The following is a 21743-nucleotide window of genomic DNA, read 5'->3' on the forward strand; positions in this document are numbered from 1 at the left end:
AGGGAAAGGGGGTCTCCTACCAAACCCTGTAAGACAATGAGAATGCTTTCCATAATTTGTGGATCAAGAGCCAGCAGACAGTTTGGAAGAGACCTCTTCACCTCTTCTGCAGAGCTGCTCTCATCTCTTTCCTCACACACTGCACCAACTGTACTGCAGCAGCTTTCTGCCTGCTCCAGCCCTATGGAGAGGTTGGGGGCAGCACAGGGTCTTCACCCCTTCAGAAATATCCACGAGATAATGGCTAACATCTGTGTGCTGGGACCAGCTCCCGGTCCGGTGCTTAGACATGTGGTCAATGCAGCCGTGTTCTTACTGCTGTGAAACTCCAGTTGTGATGCAGCATGACCTCTCCCAGGTGAAACCAGCTCCGAGGTTGCATTTCCAAGCCTGCAGATGCAGTGGTAAGCAGAGGTGGGCTCACAGCCACCTACACCACTGGAGCCAAGACCCCTTGAGAAACGGTAGCTGCTCTGTGTGAGCCAGGTCCTTGTGGAGCAGTAGGCTTGCTCGGGCTCAGCATCAGGCAATGCCTGGGCATAGCTTCGCTTCTGCTCAACAGTGGTCTTTACCCTTCCTCTGATCTCTAGGACTTCGGGGGAGAGGAGACCAGTAGTGGGGGAGGTAGGACTAGCTGGAGCCCACTGAGTTGTGCTCTGTCTCTCCACAGGCTCACCAGGAAGCGTTGAAGAACGAGTGGCAAAATTTCCTGAATCTCTGCATTTGCCAGGAGAGTCAACTGAAAAGTGTGGAGAGCTATAAGAAGGTAAAAAGCAATGAGGAGAGCACAGGCCACGGGGCTGCGGGGTCAAGCCGGAGTGGGCAGGCTGGGCTCTGGAAACAGAGCCACCAAAGGGATGAGGATGGGAGACCCTTTGCTTGCACCTAGTCAGGGTGTTTTGGGGAAACACGTCTCAAAACACAGTCCTTTAGTGCTGCAGTGAAGGACTGGCTCTCAGCTCATCTGATCAACTCTGCTGTGGGGACTGGTCAGCGTGCCAGCTTGGAGAAGAGGGGCAAGGGGAGAGCTTGTCCGCTGTCGTTACCTGCTGCTTGTCTGTTGATGGGGATTATTTGCCTGTGGCTCAGGAGATGGAGGGTCCTCGTCCAAGCACACGCTCTGAGGGTTAGCTGTAGGGTCTTGTGAGGCTCAGGCAGGCTGTGGGAGAGACGCTGGGAACTGAGAGACCCCACTGGACTTGGAAACAGTAATGTCACCCCACCCCTGACTGTTTTCCTACCCATACCTCCAGTTCCAGGATGATGCTGAGGCTGTGAGCCGCTCCCTGAAGAAGATGAACTCCGACCTGGACACCAAATACAGCAAGTTTAACAAAGACAGCCCTGGGGTGGTGTCAGATCTCCTGCTTCAGCTGGAGGTAAGGTCTTCAGGGCTGGTGGCACTGCCAGACCTAAGGGGCAGGACCAAACGTTACAACCTTCCCTGTAAATAACAGTGGGGAAAGGGAAGAGGTGGGTAAATAACCATACCAGGAGAGCTCATCCCAGCTCTGTGCCAGGGAGGGGGAAGCTCATGACAGTACTGTGCTCTGGATGTTCAGTCCTTGTGGCCCCAGAAAGTCCACACTGTGGGGCAGGCACCCCTGGGACAGGCACTGATTCCCATCAGTGACACACAGCCGGGCCCCAGATCACCATCAGAGTAAAGGAGAAGAGCAGGGAGGAGCTGCACTTTGCCCTGACCATGAGACAATTGGATTAGAGGCCCCACAGAGAGTGTGAGCTGCTGACATCCAAGCAGCGGGGAAAAGTTCTCCCATCTCCTCATCATTCTCACGAGCCAAGGGCAAGGGAGGAAATAAAGAAATCAGACCTCAGGGGCGAGATGCAGATAGGAAGGAACGTTTGCCCGGGAGAGAGGGAGGGGACGTGTTCAACATGGTATCTTCCCATGCATGCAACACATTTTGATCCCAAGAGGTGCTGGTATCTCAGTACCTTCTGACACTGGAATGTGGCCACCTTTTGGAAGGTCTCTGTTCCTCTTCTGAGAAGAAAAACTTCTCCAGGAGGTTTAATATGACAGTGTGGGATCACCTAATGATAACTTGGGCTGTGCCTTCAAGGGCAGATCTGCTGTGAGTGAAGGAAACTGAGGAGAGCGTTGCTAATGAAAAGAGGAGGAAGGGACATGGAGAGGTCAAGAATGGAGACATTTCTGAATCCACTGCAGCAGTAACTGCACAAGGACGGACAATTGGCCCCAACGTACCCACTGTAGTGTGACACTCCCCCGCCTTCCTTCTCATCCAAGCCTGGTCACAACCACTGTCTTCCCTGTTTTGTCTAGAATGAAGAGAAGGCAGTGAAGCAGGCAGAGAAAAGCATCACTGACCTGAAGAGAAGGAGCAAAGAGATCAGCCCACTGAAACTGCGCAGGATGCGTCCCCCTCAGACCCTCACCTTGGACACCCTCTGTGACTGGGATGCTGGGGAGGTGAGGGCTTGACTAGCAGTAGCCTCAGAAGAGGCAGGCAACTGAGTAACTTTGGTTACTCCAGATCTTGGCTCCATGGTGGGAGAAACCAGCCTAGTGCCAGAAAGCTAAGTCTTTCACTGGGTTTTGTGTCTTTGTCCCAGGTGCAGCTGACCAGAGGTGACAAGTACACTCTGAAGGACAACAGCAACCCGGAGATGTGGGTGGTGCAGAGCAGCGCTGGTGTGGTCCAGGAGGCACCTTCTGCTTGCTTCTCCATCCCTCCACCAGACCCCGAGTCCATAGACAAGGTCAATAGGTGAGTCTGCAGTGGAGAGCCTGACCCAGAGAGATGTTCATACTTGCTCCTAGGTCATAGACAGCCTGACTGCCTCAACCGCAGAGAAATAGCAGCTGTGAACAGACCTCTTGGCTGTCCAGTACAAAATCCTTCCTGGAGAGGGATTGTTCCCTGCACCAGAGTATCTCGTCCAGGTTCCTGCTATTCCTCGACAGCACTGCACACTGTACAGACCTTGCTGTCAAAGAGTTTTCTGGCAGTCAGGCTTGATTTCTTCACCCAAACACGTGACTCGCATAGGTTTGACTAAATTCATTGCAGAATCAGTCTGGAGCTTAGGACTTGCCAAACAGGACAGAGTTATCTGTGCTATCTCCTCTCAGCCAGCCCCAGCTGGAGACTGAGAAATGTTCCTTGAACCACCGTGTCGTCTACTGCCTGGTTGCTCATTCAGCTTTTGTGGTTCCCACAGGATGGGGCGGTGGAGCAGGGAGCTTTGGCATTACCTTTTTAATCATGTCCCCGGGTGCTTGGGTAAATCAGTGCTGCTCAAGCGCTGGGGAAAGGCCCACAGCCCAGATTCAGAGTTACTTGGACGTGTCCACGATGGGAGTTTGGTTCCCCAGTCATGCAGGCGTGATTACTTCATTGTGTTGCTCTTCCTGAGTACATAACCCCTCTTCACACATCCCAGATTACTGAATCCTTTGGATTTATGTGTTTCATGTGTGTTTTTAAAACAGAAAAGAAAAAAATTTGCAATGTCTTCCTGGAGAACAGCTTTGCAGGTGTTGCCCGGAAAACTCTCGCTCTTTTCAGGCCATATCTGACAACTTGCTTTATTTCCCGGTGTTTGTTTCCCTTCCTACATGCAAAATGTTTGTCTTTATTTCTCAGCCTGCTCCACCATTCAGTCCCTCTGCACGTATCTATGCCCTGGTGCTGCAGACAGACAGCCCTCCTCTGACAACAGCCAGGCAAGCTGGGACTTGCTGGTTTCAGATCAGGTGTTTAGTTGGAGCAGCCCATAGCAGGGATGTGAAGGAGCCAGTCCTTCAAAGGCCCCTCCTCCTGCTTCCATCAGTCTTTTTCATACAGAGATTTTTTTTTTTTGGTCCTCCCAGTTCCTGCTGCCCCCAGCTCTAGTTTCCTTAGAAGGGAACCACCCTTCCAAAAGAGCCTTGGTGTTTCCAGGGCTGCAGCCGCAGAAGCAGCTACTTCTACTCACTTCCTACAAAGAGCTGCCATGATATGAAATAAATGTCCAGCTTTGTGAGCGTCTGGCGAGAGCTGGGCGACACTGGCTCCATTGGGAGAAACCACTGCTTGAACCAACCAGCTGCTCTTGCTGCTGTCCCCTTTCCCAAGGGACATCTTGAAGTTGCAATAGGTTGCAGGTTCCCAGCCTGCCCCTGGCTTTGGGGACACCTTCCCCTGCCTTTGGGGACACCCTGTCCAGCAGAGGCACGAAGCCGCTGCCGGGCTGGGCTCTGTGGAGGCTTGCTGAATGCAGCAGTTTCCCGTCCTGTGCGCTGACGCTGCTCCTCTCTGCTCACAGGCTGGAAGGGGACCTGAACACGGTGAAGCAGAAGCGAGCGGCGGTCCAGAGCACCCTGAGACGCAGCCACAAGGAGCAGGTTCAGCCCAGCCAGCAGGGTACGTCAGCCGGTTAGTCGAGCCCTCTCCAGAGCAAGCCCATGCCACCTCCCTTGCAGAGGTCCCAGACCTGGCTGGAAGCAGAGCACCCAGCCGGGCCAGTACCTGCGGGTCAGTTGGAGGATGCCTTCTGCTCTGTGGAAAAGAGCAGCCGATGGGATAACTTGACTCCCGGTGCTGTCACCGCATGATCTCAGGCTGTTCCCTTAAACTCCCTGTTGCCCTTCTCAAGCTTCTGAGGTTGACTTCCAGCTCCATCAACAGGGCAGAGCTAAAACCACGTGCCTAAGCCTTTGCTACGGGCAGGCACACACCCGTGCATGATGCTCTGCAGATTGAAAATGTTAACTGGATTGTTAATGGTTGCATCACAACCCCACGCTTGGGTGAAGCAGCCTGTGTGCTTCAGAGCTGCAGAACATACAGGGCAGCGCTTTGCAGCAGGGCTGTCACGAGAGGGAGTTGGAGCTTTAGGGACCACGCGTGGGAGAGCTCGGGGAAAGGGCTGTGCTCCAAGGCTGGGATGGCAAACGAGAAATGGGGGTTAACCTAAGCTGTGTCTCACTGCAGCTCTGGCCAGGAGCCCCCCTGTAGTCCAGGATGATCCCCAAGCTGACCAGCTTCTCGGTAGCCTGGATCGTGTTGGCAAGGACCTGGTCCAGGTAGAGAAGGAGGTCTTGAACCGAGTGAGGTCTCCAGTGAACTACAGTGACCCTACAGATGACCTTGTCTGGAGGATCAAACACCAGCAGGTGGGTGCTGCTGTGGGGGCGTCGGAGCGGGATGAGTTTGGTAGCGCCGTGTCCTTGGCCCAAAACAGAAAGAACTGGCACAGGAATTGCACTTCTTAAAGGAGAAGCTGCTGCCTGAGCATTCAGACAGACACTGTTCAAGGAGTCGCACACACAGCACTCGAGTCTGTCACTGCTCGGAGCAGGGTCCCTTCGCAGCGGGTGACTGCAGTGACGTGACAGGTGCCCCTTCTGACTCCTCACACCTATCTTCAGGCTCAACCCTAGGTTTGCCGCAGCAGTCAGGTGTCAGATTTAATAAAAATGCATAGTTTAATTGAAAGGTACAGCAGCAGGATTAGCTCAGGCTGGTTGCCTCCAGAGAGGGATGCAGAACAAAGAAATCCCTGGGCAATGATACCCTCGATCTATACACCCGCCCCTCCCCCACTGTTCACGCATCTTTTAGTCCAATGGTGATTTCTGGTCTGGGGTCTTCTAACACCTCCTTGGATTCTCTCTGTGTCCAGGCGGGCCGGCTGTTGACTGCTCTTATCTTGTTGATTTGCAGTCTCTGCTGATGGTTGTAGCCTCTTTATCTTCTGCTTTGCCCTCCTTGTGTACCTGTGCTCACTGGCAGAGCATGGGGAACTGAAAAGTCCCAGACTTAGGGAAAAATACTTCCAAAACATCAGTGTTATTGTCGTTTTTCTCATACTAAAGCGCTAAACACAGCACCGTACCAGCTGCTAGGAAAATTCCTAAGAAAATTAACTCTATTGTGGCCTAAAGGCTTCAGCAAATCTAGCCACTCGTGCTAAGTAAAGCTAGGCAAACAGCATAAATCACACCATATTATGACCCTACGTAATTTATTCCAATTAGAACTAACTTATTTAAGCTAAACAGCTAATATCTCAACACATAGGAGATGACAGCCGGTGCTTCAAAGGTGAAACCTGTGTTGCAGTTACAAGGGTTTCAGGCTGGCTTGAGCCCCTGAAACAGGACTGGTTAAGCCAAATCCTAGAGAAATGCGGGCTCTTCCCTTGGCTCAGCTCTGTGGCAAGATGGTCCATTTGTTTCAGAACTGTGGACCAGGCACCAGTCTCAGGGAGTCCTCAGCCTTGTCCTGTGGATGCTGTCACCCTTCACTCTCAAGTCTGTAGCCTAAAAGATATCAGGATAGAGGGAACTAATCCAAGGACCAGTTTTGGCTCAGCTGTCGGGGGAGTACAGCCTGGTAAATGTGAGGGGGACAGGATAAAAGGCAGTGCCCTGGAGGCCCCCTCCTTTCCTCTGGGATAAGGTCTTGGTCTGTTTTACTTCAGCTTGTTATATCTTCATCCGTGGGTATTTCTCTGGCCCTGGCAGAAGGATGGACTCGGGCAGGTCGGTTTCTTCCATCTTTGTCTGCATTGATCTCTTTCCCACACCCTGCTGTTAGGAGACAGCCACAGTCTGGATGGGGCTGTGCCCCAAGGGCCAACTCCTTATGAGAGGGCCACCGCACCCTTAGCCCCACAGCAAAATCCGCCCCTGAGGGAGACACGTTTTCGCAACAGCACTGTTATGACTGTGTTGGGTGACTCTGCTCCCATCCGCTGTGCCAGGAAACAACAAAGAAACTTGAGAAGCTGGGGGCAGCCAAGGATGCCTTGCAGAAGGAGTGTGAGACCTACCTTTCCAAGAAACCCACCAGCACCTCGGCTTCCCAGCTGCCTGTCACGTTGAATGCCCTCAGGAGCAAATACAATGATGTCAATATGCTCTCCAGCCTGTACAACGAGAAGTGAGTGATGATGGCAAGGGCTGGTGTGGGTGAGATGATGAAGCCCTTGCACAGAGGTGTCCCACAAAAGCATGAGAGAAAATGTGTTTGGTCTATGTGGGCATTCGTTGAGGTCTGTCTAGCCCAGGGCGGGTTGGAAACCTTCCATCCATCATCAAAGGCACCTCCAAAGGAGTTCCTGTATGTAATCTGTGGTCAGATCCCCCCGCACTGTGCGAAGTCCACCACAATGGGCATATGTCCCAGCTATGCTGTCTGCAGTGAAATTCATCTGACATCTAGGCTGCATGACACGGTCGTGAGTGTATATTGCTTGTTCTCTGCCGTGCTGTAGAAGCTCTGATGTTAAATAAGCTTAGACATGCAAAATCAGAGACAAAAGGAGAAGAATGGGCTCTTCTGTAGCTAACCTTGTCCTGTCATTTTTCTTTTCCCCAGGGCTAAGGCTGCCCTGAACCTGGAGACTCAGATTGAGAACACAGACAAGATTGTCAGCACGTTTGAGGCCAAGCTGGCTCAGGACAGCATCATTCCTGCATCTCCCAATGCCTTGCAGGATCGGGCCAATGATCTGCAGGTAGGAGAACATCAGGGTCTTTATCAGGGAAGGGAGATCTCTGAGCTCAGGCAGCAATGGTGGGGAGAGCTGGACTGTGCTTATTTGAGCGCTCTGAGGCACCAGCAACGGTGTCTGTCTGTGCACTTGTTCCTTTAAGGCTTTATGTTGGTGTCACAGGCTGGCTTGTACTCGCTACCCAGAAAAAAGCTCTGTCCCTCCCAGACTACCTTTCAGGTCCCTAAAATATAGAATCATAGAATTGTTTAGGTTGGAAGGCACTTTAAAGATCATCTAGTTCCAACCCCACTGCCCTGGGCAGGGACACCTCCCACCAGCCCAGGTTGCTCCAAGCCCCGTCCAACCTGGCTTTGACCACCTCCAGGGATGGGGCAGCCACAGCTTCTCTGGGCAACCTGGGCCGGGGGCTCTCCACCCTCAGAATAAAGAATTTCTTCCTAATATCTAATCTAAATCTACCCTTTTGCAGTTTGAAGCTATTACCCCTTGTCCTATTGTTACATGACCTTGTAAAAAGTCCCTCTCCAGCTTTCTTGTAGGCCCCTATAGGTCTTCCTGGAGCTTTCTCTTCAATATGTGATGAACATCTTAGCATCCAACCTCTGTTGCTTTGCTACACACCTATCCTTTTTCTTTCCTGCTCCCATGTTCCCTGCCCCATCATTACCTCTCACCCTTGACCTACAGTGACCCTTTTTTGCCTTCCCCAAAACTTCTCCCTTCTGCTCCGTGCACCATCCAACCCATCTTGCTTCCCGCCTTCTTTACTGAACAAGTCTTGCTGCTACATCTCTCCACATTGCATGTCTATTTTGGGGCCTGACTGGTGCCCCGGTGCCGCACAGTCAGTTACAGTGTTAATGGTGCATCGACTGGTGCAAACCTGGAGGTGTCTTTTTCCCCTGTAGAAGATGAAGCGGGACCTGGTGGCCCAAGAGGACTGTGTGCTGAAGCTGAACCGGGGGCTCAAGGATGCTGAGCACAGCTGCAGTGCTGTGCAGAACAACTTCCAGGAATACTGCCCTGACCTGCCCCGGCAGAAGCGGGAAGTGCAGGTCCTCAATGATCGCTACCATGCTGTTGCAGACCAGCTGGATCAGCGGTGAGGAACTATGGCATCATCTCTGCTCCTCTTGACTAACGTGGACCAGCATTAGAGTCCCAAGAGTATCTACTTCATGGCAGGACCTGGATCCTGACCATTCTGCTGTAGTACTGGGGACCAGGTCTGTCCTGCTGTGCGGTTGCCACAAGCTTTGAGCTTCCAGATCGCTGCGAGAAGGCAGTCTTAAGTAGCTGACTGCTGGCCTCTATCCGACCCAGTGACCCTACCCAGAGAGACCCAGGGGCTTAACACTTCTCACAGGTGTTGCTGCTGGTTGCCTGCCTTTTTCCTTCTCTCATCTCCCAAATTGTGGCCATGCTGCAGTAGCAAACCTGATGTGCACAGAGTTGTGCTCCCCACTCAGGGACCTGTTGTCACCCTCTCGTTCTTTTTTTTTATCTTGATGTCTGTTGTGGTGACATTCTCACCAAAGTGTCTTTTTGGGAATTTGCACATGAATCTTTGCCCTTCCCCTTAATATTCCTGTTCACCTTTGTGCTGTGCAGAGAGAAGACTCTCAGAAATATTAGTCTCAGCTACCAGCAGTTCCAAAACTCCAATGAGAACCTGATGTTCTGGATGAACAACCTACCGAAGCACCAAGTGAAGACTACTGATGGGCCAAGCCAGATCAATTACAAGCTGCAGGCACAGAAGGTGAGTTCCAGGGCAAGCATCATAACCTGTGAAGTTACAGGGATGGGGGAATTTGCTTGTTAACAGTATGCAAAATAGTACCAACCAGCTCCTAGTTGTGTGCTTCACCCAACACAGTGAGTGAACTAGAACAAGGAAAACTATGGATTGCAGCCCACAGATGATGTATCGTGTCCTGCTGCATTCATCTCCAGTGCTGGTGTCCTCATCTATGCTAGCCACCCCTAGGTTGATATCCTCTCGAGGGAGAGAACACACCCAGATCCTGAAAGATTGCACCTTGTGCTGAGGTGTTGTATCTGGGCCCTGCATCTTTCTCTCCTTGAGCAGATCCTAAGCTGACTAGTTCAGATGATAAGATGTGAAGGTCACTGTGTTGGCTGGTATTTATCTCATGATAAATCAGTGAGACAGGTCATGGCCAGTGAGAGTGCTGCTGAGATCCTCTAAAGCCCAGGATGCTTTCCTAAATGTCCTCCTGTTCCCACTTTTCCTTTGGTACCAGGCTGAGCTACGGCTCTTGCCTGCAAGGGTATTACTGGATTGCTGTCTCTCAATCTGTCCATAACATCACGTATCTCACCTGCAGAGGCTGGTGGAGGAGATCGAAAGCAAGGAGCCCGAGAAGAACGCAGTGGTCAGACTATCCCGGAACGTGCAGTCTACCCTCAATGTATGTCCGGGTTTTTCCATGTAGCACTCTCAGCATCTCACTCAAGAGATCCCAACTGATTGTTCTGTTTCTGCTCTGAACAGGACTACGAACTCCAAGCAGGCAAATACAGCTCTTCTCTGGACCCTACCCTGACCGACTTTGCTGCAAAGAGGCTGCGTGTGACCCCCCTACAAGAAAGCATCCAGGCCCAGGTAAAATGCTAAGATGAAGGTGTGGAAACCGTTGTCTGGCTCCTTACCGGAGCCCCATGCGCTCTGCAAGGCCTTAATCCACTCTTAGAGCCACAGCTAATCATGGTCTTCATCCCAAGGCCAAATGTCATCAGGGGTTTCTCTGTCTATGGGGCAAAGCAGCATGTGAGATCCAGAATTAGGGCTGTGCCTGGTACCTTTGGTTGAGATAACAGATGATGCCTCCTTACCACATTGTGTGTGAAGATAAAACTTACAGGGTAGGTGCGTGGGCTTGCACAGGCATCCTTTGATACAGGTCAATTTGATGTTCTCCTCCAAACCCCTTTATTTACACATTTTCTGCATTTGGGATCAACAAGATTGTTGCAGATTGTTACTGTTTTGCCAGATCTCTCTTGAGATTTGAGTATGAGTTAGTATTTAAATATAAAACATGTCTCTGTGTAGAAACTGCTCTATTTCCAGAAGAATCCAATGTTTTTTCTAGGAGTGGGTTTAGAGGAGGCCTTCAGCCTGTGCCTCAACCCTGCAGAAGCATGGCAAAGAGCGGGTCATTTTCCACCTTCCTGAGTATTACTGCTGAATGGTGTTCGCTGTGTCAAATTTGGGGACCTGTCTCCAAATCTGGGGACCTGTTTTAGTAGCGCGTTAAAGACTGACTTCCATCTACCTGGGCAGAACAAGTGAGTGGGTACCAGGGACAGGACTGAGCCAGAGCTCCTGTCTGCTCTTCCCAATTACACCCCCAGTTCTCCTGCGACAGCTTGGGCTGCTTGCCAGCTCCCACCCATGTGTGGCCCAAGGTGAATTTGGAAGTCTGAACCCTGTGTAGGCTAGCAGGCACCCAACGGGTGTTTGAATAAAGGGATCAGGATCTCCTACGTGAGTCCTTAGACTCTGTGTGTCTCTAGGAAGTCAGATGTGAAAACGCTAATCCCTGGAATAGTGCAGTACACCAAGTGCATTCAGGTGGAAGGAGGGGTGGGAGAGTGCGCCATCCAACAGAGCTGTGTCAGCATGAGGGGGACAAGGCTCTCACCGCTGTTTCTTTTTCAGGAAAATGATGTAACTAAGCTCTACATGGAACTGGCAGCAGAAAATAAACAGCAGCTCAGCCGGCTGGAGTTTGCCAAGAAGATTGTTGAGAAGGTACCAGCTAACAGCTCATGGCAAGATTGGGGTGCTCTAGATTGGGGTTTGAAATGATCTCTCCAAAGCTGTCAGCAATATGTCAGCCTGGCATCCCCCCACCCTGCCTGGAATCTCCACATCCAGGTGTGAGGAAGGACAGGAATGGAAACCGCTGTGAGAAAAAGACCACGAGTAACTACAGTTTCACTGACAGTGATCTTAGGCTGTGACTTTCATCACCTCTGTGGGCCCCCAACTCTTTATTCAAGCTGTAGTTTATGCTAGGAAAAAAGATTAGGGCTCTTAAGTCCTGTTCTCAGCTGTGTTTAATCAACATTCACAGACTGAGAATTTCAGATTCATTTGTGGATGTGGCTGGAATTTAGTGCTCACAACCTTCTGGAAACACAACCTTCTGGAAATACCCCTGTACTCGGCACCGGTGAGGCCCCACCTCGAGTACTGTGTTCGGTTTTGGGCCCCTCACAACAAGAAGGACATTGAGGTGTTGGAGTGTGTCCAGAGAAGGGCTCCAAAGCTGGTGAGGGGTCTGGAGGACAAGCCTTATGAGGAACGACTGAGGGAACTGGGGGTGTTCAGCCTGGAGAAGAGGAGGCTGAGGGGAGACCTTATCACTCTCTACAACTACCTGAAAGGAGGTTGTAGAGAGGTGGGGGTGACCTCTTCTCCCTGGTGACAGGTGATAGGATGAGAGGAAATGGGTTCAAGTTATGTCAGGGGAGGTTTAGATTGGATATTAAGAAAACTTTTTTCACTGAAAGGGTTATTGAACATTGGAATAGGCTGCCCAGGGAGGTGGTGGTTTCGCCATCCCTGGAGGTGTTTAAAAAAAGGGTAGATGTGGTACTTGGGGACATCGTTTAGAAGTGGTTTTGTGAGGGTAGGTTGATGGTTGGACTTGATGATCTTAAGGGTCCCTTCCAACCTTAGCAATTCTATGACTCTATGACTTTTATGCCTTTCTATGGCTTGATTCACCTGTAGGAAAGGTCTCTGGTCTGGATGACATCCAGTGCGCTCAGGAAGGACTGAGATTAAACTAGGGTGATGCTACCATGAACCAGCTGGGCAGCGGGGACTGGCCATGTTACCCTCTCTCAGCTGCAGATACACCAAGGCAGCGCAAAGCACCTTTGTGGGCTGTTGCAGCACCTCCCTGACGAGGGGAAGACACACCAAGACATTTGCTTGAGATGGAATATGGCCTCGTTTGCCATTTACAATCGGCCTTATTTGGATATAAAAGCTGGGGATTCTGTACCAGTTCTGTCTCCTTCCATGCCTTGTCATGGAAAAGGCCTCTGTGCCAGACTCAAAAAGTGACTTGGTTTCCCTCCTTTTATTTTTTTTTTTTAATTCTTTTTTGCTTTTCCCTTGCAGAAGGAAGTGCATGAGGACATTGAAGCTGTACATGAGCAAACCCAGCAATCTGAAAACAAAGCCACAACAAGCAGGGAATCTGAGGGGTTGAAATCGCAGCTGGAGGAGGAAAGGAGGAAAGTGGCCAAGACTGAAGAGGACCTGGAGGAACACAGAAACAAGCTGCTGATGTTGAAGACTCAAAAGCCCATTGAGAGAGTGGAAGAAAAGGAGGTGATAGAGTATTACAGAGACCCACAGGTGGAGAGCAACCTGTCTAAGATGGCACAGCAAATTGAAGAGGAAGGCAAAAAGAGGCAGAGCCTACAAGAAGATATTGAAGTGATGAGCCAGAAGCTTGCCCAGATGGAGAGTGAGAAGAAAGTCATTCCTGCCCAACTCCTGACCAAAGAGATCACAAAAATTGAGACAGATCCAAGTCTGGATAGCCAAGCAGCCAGTCTTCGTCAGGAAATCAAACATCTCCAGGAGGAAAGCTTGGCTGCTGCTTCCGAACTTGAGCAGCTTAAGAAAGAGCTGCACATGCTGGAGCGAAAGCAGCCCAATATCCGAGAGAAAGTGGTGGTGAAGGAGCTAATCAAACTGGAGAAAAACCCAGAAATGCTGAAGTCCGTTAGGACTCTGCAGCTACAAATTGATGAGGAATCCTTCAAAAGGAAGTCTGCAGAAGAAGCAATAGTGAAGGTGAAGAACAAGATTGAGGAGGTGGAAAGACTAATTGAAACAGCAGAACCCAAAATTATTGTTAAGGAAGTGAAGCAGGTAGAGCAGGACCCAGAGTTATTGAGAGAGTCTTCCAAGCTTAAAACTCTGATTGAAGAAGAGAGGAGCAAGAACTTGATGCTTACAGGTGAGCTGGGAGAGCTGCAGAGCCAGTACAGTATTGCAGAGAAGCAAAAACCAAGGGTAGAAGTTAAAGAGAGGGTCAATGAGATTTTCCTGGTGGATCCTGAAACGGAGCGGCAAATTGCACACCTGAAAAGGGAGCTGCAGGAAGTTACTCTGAAAAGGACAAAGATTGACAGTGAAGTGGAAGAGGCCTTAGCAGAGCTCAATGTTCTCAGGTCACAGAAACCAGTGGTGGAGCTTAAGGAGGTTATAGAGGAGGTGGTGAAACATGAGAAGAGTCCAGAGATTCTTAGAGAAATTGACAGGCTGAAACAACAGCTCAATGAACTAGTGAACACCAATGGCAGGACCCAAGAGCAGCTCATTAGGCTGCAGGGTGAAAGGGATGAATGGAAGAGGGAGAGATCCAAGGTGGAAACCAAGCTGGTCAACAAGGAAGTAATCCGATATGAGAATGATCCACTCCTGGAAAAAGAAGCTGATCGCCTCCGTCAAGAGGTGCGTAACATGTCTCAAAAGAGGAGAGCTGCAGAGGATGCAATCTATGACTTGCAGAATAAATACATGCTACTGGAGAGGCGAAAGCCAGAGGAAAAGGTAGTTGTTCAAGAGGTGATACTGACTCAAAAGGATCCAAAGCTCCGAGATGAGCACAACAGGCTGAGCCGGAATCTGGATGAGGAGGTGAGCAACAGGCGGCGTCTGGAACGTGATGTGCAACAGGTTCGTGCACTGGTGGAAGAGCAGGAGAAGTTGCTCAACTTTCAGGAGGATCGAAGCAAGAGGCTTGCACTGGAGAAGGAGATGAGACAAATTACGTTGCGAATAAAGGAGTTGGAGGAGAGCCCAGCCCCAGTGCAAGAAAAGATCATTATGGAAGAAGTGGTCAAGTTGGAGAAGGATCCAGTCCTCGAACAGTCTGCCAGCAACCTGCGCTTGGAGCTGGACCGTGAGAAGATGGAGGTGCTGAACTTGCAGAGAGAATGTAAGAACATGCAGATGCAAGTTGATGTCCTGCAGAAAACAAAATCCCAGGAGAAGACCATCTACAAGGAGGTGATTCGAGTGGAAAAGGACAGAGCACTGGAGAGTGAACGTGCACGCATCTGGGAGCTGCTGAACAGGGAGAGGGGAGCCAAGCAAAAGGCAGAGGAGGAGGTACGGCGGCTCAGGGAGAAGATCGAGAGAGCTGAAGGCATGAAGAGGACATGGGCTCGTGAAGAGACGGAGCTGCAGAAAGCCAGGAACTTGGCCATCCAGGAGAGAGCCAACTTGGAAAGTGAACTGCGGGAGCTGGAGAGGCAGAAGCAGCAGAAAGTCCTCTTCCTTCGGGAGGAGTCCAAACTGCTTACCCAACGAACTGAGAATGACAGGCAGAAGAAGAAGCAGCTGGAACATGAGTTTTCCCTGCTGGAGGCAGACATCCTTAGAGAGAAGGACCAGATCTACAACAAGGAGAGGTTCATTCGAGATCTCCAGTCAAGGGTCAACCGGGAAGAAATCAACCACGAGACCCAGATGAGAGAGACAAACCTCTCCACCAAGATCTCTATCTTGGACCCTGACACAGGGAAGGATATGTCCCCTTACGAGGCCTATAAGAGAGGTATCATAGACAGAGGCCAGTACATCCAGCTGCAAGAGCTGGAGTGTGACTGGGAGGAAGTCACCACCCTGGGACCAAACGGGGAAGTCTCAGTTCTCCTTGACAAGAAAAGTGGGAAGCAGTACTCCATCGATGATGCGCTAAGGCTGAGGAGGATCACAAAGGAGGAGTACCAGCTGTACCGGGATGGCAAGATTCCCATCTCCGAATTTGCCTTGCTGGTGGCTGGGGAGTCCAAGCCTCCCCCGTCCCTGTCTATTGGCTCTATCATCTCCAAATCGCCGCTCTCATCGCCCACCACGCACCAAACCCAAAGCTTCTTCCCCCCAGCCTCGCAGAAGGGCTTCTGTGATGACACATCCCCCATCGCTGGGGTGTATGACACCACTACTGACACCAAGTACAACATCAAGACTGCTGTTGCAAAGAAGCTGCTTGATCCCATGACGGCTCAGAAGCTCCTGGAAGCCCAGGCTGCCACGGGGGGCATCATAGACCTCATTTCTCGGGACCGTTTCTCAGTCCACAAGGCGATTGAGAGGGGCCTGATTGACAGGACCTACATGCAGAGACTGCTCAATGCCCAGAAAGCTTTCACAGGGATTGAGGACCCGGTGACCAAGCGAAGGCTGTCCGTGGGGGAAGCTGTTCAGAAGGGATGGATGACCAAGGACAGCGCTTTCCCCTACCTGGAGGTCCAGCACCTAACCGGAGGGCTCATCGATCCCAAGAAAACTGGTCGCATCCCAGTGCTGGAAGCCGCTCAGACAGGGATGATAACAGGCGACCTGGCCAACAGGCTCCAGGATGAGTCCAACTATGAAAAAGATCTCATTGACCCTGTCACTAAAGAGAAGATAAATTACAAAGAGGCCATGGCCCTCTGCCAGAAGGATTCGCTGAGCAGCTTCCTGCTGCTCCCAGCCACATCGGAGGGGTATCAGCGGTACCACCAGGCGAGCCGTTCCCCCAGGCTCTCGCGGTTCAGGCATTGAATGGATTCAGGCACGTACTGGATCTGGTTCCTTCAGGAGTTCATCCCTTCAAAGCACCTCTCCCCATGGAGGCAGCAGCGATCACAGGAACCGAGCGTCTAGCATTTAGGGCTGCATATTCTTCTATCTTAGCTATCTGCTTCCCAACGCAGCTTGGCCATGTGAGGAAGAAAGCGTGATCGCGAGCATGTAAGGGCCCGACACACAGGGGTCCCCGCAGTCCCCTGGGTGCTGCTGTGACAGCAAAGGGGAGGTTGATTGCGAGAACTCCACCGGCAGTCGGTTAAACGCGGTTCTGCCCAGAAAGGGGGGAGAGCCAGAGTGTTGGGTCATTCTTCTGCATGCAATAAACATAGAAAGTATGTCTCTGTGGCTGTGTTGTCTCTGCAGGCTGAGGCTGCAAAGCGGCTGAAGGCATAGCTAGTCCTCCCCTCATGCAATCCTATGCTCTGTAGCCCAATCTACAAAGGGTTTGCGGACTCCTGCTCCCCCTGATCTCACAGCACTGAACCCCCTACGCTTCATTCTGCACGTGAGTCCATATTTGTAAATATTTCGTTATATTTGTCTTTAAAACCGAAAACCAACAGGACTTCACCTCTGAAAGAGGGACTATGTTGCCAAAGGGTGCAGATCCATGTTAGGTTTGACCCAGTCTAAGTGCAGGCAGGTACTGAATGGAGCAGCCCCCCTGCCCCCTCCAGCTGCCTGTCCCTGGTGCCTCTCTGGCTGCAGACCAGAGATGGCATTGGCTGCACAATGATGTGGGTCCCTTCACTGACCTGCTGGCAGAGGAAGCCAAGCCCCAAGCAAAGCCAAACCCTGTTGAAGCAGATGATTTTGGGGGGCTTGTCCTGTACCTGTACAGAGGCAGCTGTGTTACAAGGGAAGGGATGACCTTCTCTAGCAGGCTGATGATGCTTGCAGTCAACGGTGGTGTGAAACTGTGTTCTACAGCCCTTGGCCTTGGCTGCAGGAACCACCCAGCAGTACTGGAAAAATCTGTACTTGCTGTTTCTTTAGGTGACCTTTCCCTCCTCTGTGGAACTTCCACTGCTCAGCCCTTGCTGAAATGAGCAAGTCTCATCTCCCAAATGTTCTCCCCTAGTATCTACCCCACTGTGGAGCATCCCCTAGCTTTGTGGGATGAGAAAAATTACTTTCTATTGATACGAGCTGCTCTTCCCCCTCACCCGACGGGCCTTTTAGCTGATGCTGTTTGGGAAGTCCAACACACCCAAAATAATCCATAAGGGTAGAGGTTTTCTTCCCCCATCAGAGCAGCAGCATAGCTTCTATTTCTATATAGCCTAACTGGGGTTGGAAGTCTGGGTTCCAAGAAGAAATTGTTCCCATGCTGGTAAGCTCAGCACAATGACAGGTCCCTTTTATCTTCCCACTGGTAGGTAGTAGTCAGCATTAACAATCTGAGTCCAGCTACAGAAACACCAAGTTTCCAGTCCAAGATCTGTCCAGGCTGCGGTCTGTGCTTCTTAACAGGCCTAGGGCTGGTGTCTGTGGTCCCCTCAGCTGCCATGATCAATACGGGGCAATTTGTTGGTTTGTAATGGGGTAAACCATTGCACGCACCCTACAGCATCCGTTCCCAGCCTGTTTCCTCTTGGTAGAGCAGTGCTGGCACATGGGGCACTGTGCATCCACCCCCAGGCTGCTCTGGATCAGCAGAAGGGGCTGGAGCTGGGCTGTGATGGACCAGGGGACACACCAGGAGGGAAGCCCTGTCCTGGCCTCCTGCCAGGGCGAGCCCAACAGCCCTCGGAGCATGGGAGCATCACAGGTGAGCATCACATCCCAGTGTGACCAAGGAGCCCTGGACCAGTGTGGTTCCCAGCAGTCCTCGGGTCCCAGCTCTTCGAAGCTGCTGGCAGCAGCCTTGCTTTGGCTTTGCTCCTCTCGGCTCCGTCAGCAATGGGGCCGTTGCCTTTTCTGCAGCTCGGCTCTGCCAGACAGGCGAGTTTGCTGTCAGCCTTCCCCTCGCCCGGCTCCCGCTCCCCGGGGCAGGGTGATGGGCTCTCGGCTTGCCCCCCCCCCGCCTGCTCCCCTTGCAAGGAGATAAAATCGTGCTTGTTTTTAAAGCAGTATGATGTTCACGTGGTGACTCTGTCCTGAAGTGCTGATTAAATAGTTTTGGGGCATGCTCGGTAACTAAGGAACTTGGAGTTCTGGTAATTAGGCAGTCAGTTAATCATTTGGGATAAAGTGCTCCCTAACTGTGGTGGGAGGTATTTACCTAGGGCTGGGTGAAGGCGTTAAGAGGCAATTAGGCAGCTGAGCAATCTAGCTGGCTGAGCAGTCTCCCCTGAAGGCTGGTCTGCTTTTTGATACTAGAAAAAAAAAAAAAAAATCCTTTTCTCTGCTATCAAGTGGTCCTCATCTGCAGAAAGCAACTCACACCATGTCATCTTGATGTGTCCAAAGGAAGCACCACCCAGCCATGGGGCTTCCCCAGAGCCCGGCTGTCTGGCAGGGTTGCGAGTTGCTCCGGAGAAGCCAAGTAGTGCTTTTCCTCCCTTCTCGGGTACAGGACGATGGCATTGCATCATGGCTTTCCCAGAGCAGTTATTTCGACACCGCTGTTGTTGGTTCCCTTTGCTGGCAGTGGGGTTGGGTCATAAACGTTTGAAATTCAGCCTGTTGCTTCATTTTGTCAGGCTAGATGAGCTGTAGTATTTTTATTTATGTTTCTGGACTGGACAAATGTCCTTGGTATTCAATTCTTAAGATCTTTAAAAGAAAACCAAAACGACAAACTCTTCTGCAAACAGTTTGATACAACACGAGCATTTGTTTGCAGAGAGCAAACAGTGGAGCATCGTCTGTACAAAATGAATTGACTTTAAAACATGTGCAAAGGCAGGGAAATCATTCCCATAGCAGAATTCATCCGTGTCTCAGAAACATGTCCAAGTGAGCTGGGTGTTGTCAATATGAGACCGTGACATGCTGCAGGACGATTTTCCTGCCGCAGGGCTCTCGAGGCTGCTGCATGAGCCCAGCTGCCTGCTCTCCCCTGCTCAATCAGAAAACCAGCCCTCCTAAATATGACCAGGTCTGCTTTTTCCAGGCAGCCACTCCAGCATGACTCTTAACAACACCTTCAAGAGCAAAGCAATCCCCACCCGCCCCCCAAAAAATAATTTGTGCAAAATGCAGAGGCGAGCGAGCTCCCTGGGTCCTGGCAGCTTCTAACCCTGCAGGGGAAACGCAGCCCAGTGGTGGGGCACAGCTCGGCAGGAGGTGAGCAGCAGGGCCCAGGGTTTTGCTGTCGGGGATCTGTCAGGAGGTGCAGCTGCTAAAATAGGGCTGACAAAGGTCTTTTTGATGTCAGGAATTAAGCAGAGCCACCCGCTGCCTTTTGTTGGGCAGGGAGAAGGAATGAATGGTGGAGGAAGCCGAAGGGTAACAGAGCTTGGCTTTAGACAGGCAGGTTGAAAGGGGCTTTTTGAGGAGGGACTCTAAAGGTTTCTCTCACCTGTGCAAATTCTCTGGTATCCAGTAGGTGGGGAGGCAGGTTTGGGCTACAGCTGTGTGTGCAGCCACCTCACTCCTTTACTGCATTGTTTATCTGTCATGAGACTCTAGCGATGTGATAGCTGTTGAGAGTTGTTGGGTTGTGCTGAGATCAGTTCTTAGGTTCATAGTTATTACAAGGGCACGTGTGAGCACATGTGAGTGCAGAAGTTTGGCTTCCCTCAATTAAAAATCTGTCTTCAGTATTTAAGTAAGTAGAATATAACTCTGAACTGTTTGTGGCAACCTCTGGTGGAAAGCATCTTACCATTCTGAGACAGCGCTGAGCTACAGAAGCGCCAGCCCCTCGTTCCACAACAGAATGGAGAGCACATCTCTGCACCAGCCAAGGATTTGGGCTAGAAACGGTAAAAGAAAGAGTGCGGGAGTTCAGGAAGGGAGAAGAGCTCTGTGGAGAAAAGGACCGGCCAGACTATCCTGCCTCACCCCCCCATGGCCAGCACCAAACAATAAACACCGGGGTTTCTGAACAAATCATAGAATCATAGAATCGTGGAGTGGTTTAAGTTGGAAAGGACCCTGAAGATCATCGAGTTCCAACCCCCCTGCCATAGAACAGACTGCTGTTAAGAGGACAACTGAAGGATCTATTGTTAATTGCCTTTGTGCAGAGTAAGGGATGGGTGGAAGGGGCTGCCACTGCTTGGATTAGAGTCTCTCTGTCCCCATGTAGGGTGGGAACAGTTTGTGTGCGTCTCTCTGGTGTTGCATTATAGCAAGGTCTTTTTTCCCATTCCGGCCTGTAAACGATCCAAAGTGTGTTGGTTCACACGATCCAGCCTTCAAAGTAGGTTCATCGTGGCCTTCCCTGAAATCTCTTCTCTCCTTAGAACTACCTTTTCCAGCTGCTGCAGGGCGTGAGCTTCTGCCACTCGCACAGAGTCATCCACAGGGACTTGAAGCCTCAGAACTTGCTGATTAATGAAGCGGGAGCAATCAAGCTGGCTGATTTTGGACTGGCAAGATCTTTTGGAGTCCCTCTGCGCACATACACTCACGAGGTATTGTTGAGACTCCTTGCCACCTGAGAGTGGGGTACACAACCCATAGTTGGGTGAACAGCAGCAGCAGCACAAGTTACTCATTCATAGCTGCGGCACAGCTGTGCCCAGGCACATGCTCTTAACCCAACCCGCAGCTAAGGGCTTACCTCATGTCACCACAAAGTGTGCTGACTGCTTCTACCCTAGCTTGCCTGCAAGCTGGGTTCCACCGTCTCTGCATTGGGTATATTTATTTCTTCCAGCGCGTCCTGTTAAAGAATAATCTGTTAATCCCCATCTTGCTGTCACTAAGGCGTTTGTTAATTGAGCATGGCCGTGGCACACTGATTTGTACAGTCGCTGCATTACAGCTGAGGAGAGGGGATCCCAGGCCTCTAGTTTCACCCAGGGAAACTAGACAAATCTTGTTTGTTGGTTCCTTGCCAGGTGGTGACTCTGTGGTACCGAGCCCCTGAAATACTGCTGGGATGCAAATACTATTCGACTGCTGTGGACGTCTGGAGCATCGGCTGCATCTTTGCAGAAATGGTAGAATGGGTTTAAATAGTCTCTTTAATGAGCAGGGAGGATGCAGCTGCAGTGGGAAGTGGGGAAGGAGGGACACGACGCAGAACATCTGTAATACTGCGGTCCTACCCTGTGCTGGGGTGTGTATTATAGGAAGTCCACCCTGGGGGCTAGCTGATCCGTAGCTGTGGGCTCCAAAGGAAATCTGCCACTGTCGGGGGCCTGGGAGAAGGCAAAGAAGCCTCTGTAGTCCAGCTGCAGTCCCGGGTATATGGGAATGCAGTGCCTGTCCTTGTGGAAGGGGTAACTTCAGTCCTGTTGCTGGAGCATTTTGATCCTGGGAGGAGATGGCTCTCTTGCAGATGTCCCTGCAGTGGGCTGCAGAGAACTAGCACTTGACAGCATGGCAGAGTAGATCTCCTAGGGGTCCAGACGCCACTTTGAAGAGCTCTTGTTATCCCTGCAGTGTAACAGCACGATCCTCAGCTCCCAAAGCCCCCGAGCTGCAGATCAGCAGAGCCTGGGCGAGTAGGCGGGGAGGGAGCTAGCCTGCAAGTGTGGGTGGTAGGACA

General features: G+C 51.2%; 1 protein-coding gene across 1 annotated transcript in view; it reads left to right on the forward strand.

Moving 5' to 3' along the window:
* The window catches only part of EVPL (envoplakin), a 27274-nt gene extending 11166 nt beyond the window's left edge, over positions 1-16108 (forward strand). The window contains exons 9-22 of the mRNA XM_009895766.1: positions 671-766; positions 1254-1379; positions 2312-2458; positions 2602-2756; positions 4297-4394; positions 4965-5146; positions 6739-6917; positions 7356-7494; positions 8403-8596; positions 9106-9256; positions 9846-9929; positions 10013-10123; positions 11183-11275; positions 12659-16108. Of these exons, the coding sequence (XP_009894068.1) occupies positions 671-766; positions 1254-1379; positions 2312-2458; positions 2602-2756; positions 4297-4394; positions 4965-5146; positions 6739-6917; positions 7356-7494; positions 8403-8596; positions 9106-9256; positions 9846-9929; positions 10013-10123; positions 11183-11275; positions 12659-16108 (5205 nt within the window). The remainder of the gene's footprint in view (positions 1-670; positions 767-1253; positions 1380-2311; positions 2459-2601; positions 2757-4296; positions 4395-4964; positions 5147-6738; positions 6918-7355; positions 7495-8402; positions 8597-9105; positions 9257-9845; positions 9930-10012; positions 10124-11182; positions 11276-12658) is intronic.
* The last annotated feature ends 5635 nt before the right edge of the window (positions 16109-21743 follow it).

The sequence above is a fragment of the Charadrius vociferus genome, unplaced genomic scaffold (assembly GCF_000708025.1).
Source record: "Charadrius vociferus isolate BGI_N301 unplaced genomic scaffold, ASM70802v2 scaffold260, whole genome shotgun sequence".
NCBI lineage: Eukaryota > Metazoa > Chordata > Aves > Charadriiformes > Charadriidae > Charadrius > Charadrius vociferus.